We start from the raw sequence: 4,621 nt of genomic DNA on the forward strand, positions 1-4,621 counted from the left end.
TTGTGGTGAAAGTGATATTTCAAGGGGCTCAGCATACATATAGGGTGGGCACTGGGCAAATTGGCAGCTTGTTAACATGACACTGCCGGTTGTTTTCGTCATCATCTCGATTTCCAGCCGTTTTGGGAGTGCAGTTAACATCCTTCTCCCAACGAACACTGGATCACTGGTTTGCATCGCTTGATTGTGACGTAGCACCCGTCGCAATGTATTTTGTATTCAGTCAATTGTATTTTGTACTTGGCAGGCAGGCAGGCAACTTTCTGATTGCTGGAAAAACAATTGGCTGGACCAGTGATCCAGCTATGGTATGCGCGGAAGAATGTAGGCAAAAGTCTGATGACCCCCCCAATCAAACCTTCAATGATACCCGGTATTTAGATGTGCAGATTAATCAGATGAAAAGTGGCAAGTATGCAACTAGCATTCAACCTGTCAGTACAATGTAAAATGGATATCTCACCAGTAAGTCAAAGGTGACTAGTTGTGAAAGTGGTTCTTTTTAACTGAGTGGTTACGGGTACTCTTATAAGTGCTATTCAAGGAAGCCTGTAGTAATAATTTTTGGAGCTTAAATTCTATTGCTGTCCACTGTACTGTAGGCAATCGCAGCTGGGGGTGGACTTACTGAACCTCTTCCAGAAAAAAGTAAGTTTCTTTTGCAAAATTTAACTATATTTAGTTAAACTATTTAACAAGAGTTTTGTAATGTTTGTTGTTTCGTGTTGTTTTTATTATTAGCAAACTAAAAATCCAAAGGATGCTGTCTGTTTGATGTTACAGTAGCTGCAAAGTAATGAAAAAACTTGTTCCTATAAACACCTAAAATTTTTATTGCATAAGCTACCTACATGTATGTTGTACTAGTTTTTGTCGATGGATAGCCAAGACAGGCTTGTGTGTGGTCTTGGAGACACTACACTGTAGGAGAACCCTTCCAAATTTTCATGCTTAAACAAATAGGGGAATCTTCTGGTCTTAGATTCACTTAAAATCATGTAAAAAAGATGTAAAAAATAATCTTTTGAATGCAATCAAAGAGTCAAGGAGGTGAAAATCAATTTAATTTTGATAAAAATGGTTACAAAGGTCAACGTCCGTCCACTCTATTATTAGTGGTAATTTATAATGTTGGTCGTCATGGCTTCAAATGATGGCTGACTTGATTTAGTGCCAAGATAGTATCCGCATCCCTATGTTTTGACTACCATACTGCAGACAGGCCATTTATCAGTCTAAGTACTTGTCTAATACAGCAAAGACAAAAATTCTTCAATCAAAAACGGACTCAGTGAGGGTAACACAGTAGTAACCACAAACAAGGGTGCCATCGTACATGTATTACACACCATGGGCTAATGAAGACTAGCAGTATTGGGGCCAAAGAGCCAGATCAACAATACTAATGTGACTTGGTGTCGAGACGTAACGATTAACCCTCATTTACAACACAACTTTGTTGTGGCATTAGTTAAGGCGTAAGGCTAAATATGCTGTTGTTTAGAACCTGAATTTTTCTGACAATGTTGCTTCTGCAGAGGAGCCTTCTCATTCTGACCCAATTCACCATCAGCATGGTCACATGGGACGCATTCACAAGGGTATGTTCTTATCTCCTTTAGATGCAAAGAATATAGCAGTTACAAAAATGAACTGAAGTTGACTGCAACATTGTTTTTGAAAAATAATGTGCAATGCATCGTACAGGTGTTCAGTGTATTTCACTTCACAATAAAAAGAAGTAGTAAACAATAATTATTTTTGTTATTATTGGATGATTAAGATGTAATGTGTGTAATTATAAATGAGATTAATGAAAGAAATGTACATACTTGAAGTTTCATTTATAAATGAGATTATCTTATTAATTGTATTGACATGGAAATGAAAGGAAAGGAACTTTAGTTGAGTATCTAGTCGTTCTAGCGCTGGAGCACTAATTGGGGACACTGTAAATTGAAATTAACAACGAAAGCAAATCAAGTCAAATATTTGTTTTTGAGGAGAGGGAAAAAAAAGAGAACATAATGTTGACAATTCCTTTTTTGCGTATACTATTAATAAAATATCCTATTTTCATCCTATCTTATGCTCTTTTTGCAACCCTTAGGCTCCCACAAGAAAAGAAAGCATAAAAGACATAGGTTTGTTCTGTTCATGTAATTTCTTGAATTAAGGATGCACATTTTTTAAGCTTTTCCTCCAGTGTGCATTGGATATAAGGTTGTTAATAGCCAATGAAGCACAAAGCAATAAGTTAGCCAGAACCAATTTTGTATTCAGCATGATTGTAGTTGAATGAATTGATTCTTAGTTTTATAAAAATTGGCTAGGCCAAAACATATACTCATTCTCTGCTGAGAATGAGACTAAATAGACTGTACACTTCTTTACTATTTTACTCTCTCGACTAGTAGACAATTTTACTCTTCAATTGGGGCCACTTTAATTGTGAATGGGCTGACAATATCTAGGTCCACTTAGTAGGTATGACCCCTTTAAAGGATGTGAAGCATTTACCACACTCATTTTCCATTCAGGGTAAAACATACCCTCTACCAATCTCAGATCCAGTAAACTAATGAGAAATTATCACAGTACCACTGACCCCTGGGAAACAGCAATCCCACCAACAGTAACATTGAAGTCAATTATTTTGAAAACATCAAAATAATATGCCCAATTCATATCATAAGACTATAATCTCATGCAAATGTAAAATATTTGTTGACATATTTGCAACTGGCATATTTCACATGAATCCATATTTACTGACATTAAAATACCAGACCTGTGTATAATTCAGGTTTTGCTGCCAAAGGTAAAAACAAATTTGATTATTTGTGGCAGTGATCATTTGAGATGTTTGGACTTATAATTTCCATTTTTCCTCAGAATTGAATTGCGAGTTAAAAAGGCTGGTCACAGGTCTAGAGAACCCAGTTTCGGAGAGGTAAGTTATTTTAAAGATGCTTTCTTCTCTACCCATGAGAGATTTCAATTTATTGTATAGATATTGATGAAATACCAGGATTTCTCCTTTTACTAAAAAATTATATCTTCACCGCGCGCGGTGAACATATCATTTTTATCTTTCACATGTGAGGATTAAGGTGTTGTCATGGTAACCAACACGATTAGCCAATAAAACCCGAGCTATCTCTTCATTGTAAGATACTTTTGTGCTTTAATATAATTCTTCTCTACTACATTAACATTTTTATTGCAAAATTTGACATTATCATGATTTCTTTTTCATAACTTTCATATCTTGTTTTATGTTACACAACATGCGTGTTTTAGCGGTTGGTGTCCACTTTTTCATCATTTCGAAACTGAATAAAACAAGATGTTTTAAATCTAGACATTTCATCAATATCTATATAATAAACAGAACATTACATGGCCGCTTGGGGATACGAATTTTATCTTCTCGTGCTGAAAGTATCTCTCACTCGTTCGCTTCGCTCACTTGTGAGAGATACTTGCAGCACTCGAATATAAAATTCGTATCCCCGCGCGGCCACGTAATATCCTCTATATTAGCTGAGACACCTTTAAAACAAGCTGTGTCTTCAGCTCTAGGATTTATTAGAAAACTTGAGGAAACCGGTTCTGGAAGTTATACTTTCCTTAATTTTAGAGAGAGATCATAACCAAATTCTGGAGCAAATCTTTAACATAGGAGTATGGACACTGAACAATATAAGCATTAATTTTAATATTCTTGCTGACATCAAGATTTCTTAGAAAGGAAAACATCACACTTCCAGTTTCCCCAGTGCCCTTTAATGATTCAGAAAAATAATTATTATTATTTCTGTGGTTAAATGAAAATGTTGTTGTTTTTTTCACATGTGTTTCATTCTTTTATTTATCTATTTATTTATTTTTCAGGATGAACATGAAGATTAAGATGAGGCCAGACAATAAATAATAATCATTATGGAGTTGTAAGGGAGAAGAGTGAATTTATAACGGGAAGTAAACTGTTGTGAAAAGTGCTTTTGTATTATAATAATAATAATAATAATAATAATAGTAATAATAATAATAATAACAATAATAATAATAATGATATTATTATTATTATTACTAGTTATAGCTGTCACTAAAGTGCCAACTAGCCAGGCTTGCGTGACCTGGTGCCTGGCGGCTGCAAACATCATGCGGCGTACTCGTGCGGCACTCTCATTGGCTATCGCTACGGTCAACATTTCATCGCTTTGGTCTACATTACACTCAAATTTGCAGCGCTTCTGAGATTTCGTCCTCCTAAAAATCTTCTCGTGGCTCTATAATCTGCCGCCTTTCCAGGCCTTCTGTCTTCAGAAGGCCTGACATGTTGGCAATTATTATTATTATTATTATTATTATTATTATTATTATTATTATTATTATTTAAGACGACATTTCTTAATTTGTGAGACATGTTTCAATGTTACAAACATCATCAGTTACAGAATATTTAGAAACGTGCATGATTAATTATGATTAAGTGACAAAAATTGATAACGTATTTGAGGGAGTTGCAAAGTGTTGGAAAGAGTATAAAGCCTACAGTGTAAGTTTCAAATTAATTATGCATGTTTCACGTGGTTGTTGTGTAGTCCTAACGGTT

At 35.0% G+C, this 4,621-nt stretch overlaps 1 protein-coding gene across 1 annotated transcript in view; it reads left to right on the plus strand.

Annotated features, from left to right (window-relative positions):
* LOC138052944 (chromatin modification-related protein MEAF6-like) overlaps positions 1-4,004 on the plus strand; it is an 11,872-nt gene extending 7,868 nt beyond the window's left edge. Inside the window, exons 5-9 of the mRNA XM_068899549.1 lie at positions 603-648; positions 1,539-1,601; positions 2,111-2,144; positions 2,896-2,953; positions 3,898-4,004. Coding sequence (XP_068755650.1) covers positions 603-648; positions 1,539-1,601; positions 2,111-2,144; positions 2,896-2,953; positions 3,898-3,915 — 219 coding nt within the window. The 3' untranslated portion in view covers positions 3,916-4,004. The remainder of the gene's footprint in view (positions 1-602; positions 649-1,538; positions 1,602-2,110; positions 2,145-2,895; positions 2,954-3,897) is intronic.
* The last annotated feature ends 617 nt before the right edge of the window (positions 4,005-4,621 follow it).

The sequence above is a fragment of the Montipora capricornis genome, chromosome 6 (assembly GCF_036669925.1).
Source record: "Montipora capricornis isolate CH-2021 chromosome 6, ASM3666992v2, whole genome shotgun sequence".
In the NCBI taxonomy this organism is placed as follows: domain Eukaryota; kingdom Metazoa; phylum Cnidaria; class Anthozoa; order Scleractinia; family Acroporidae; genus Montipora; species Montipora capricornis.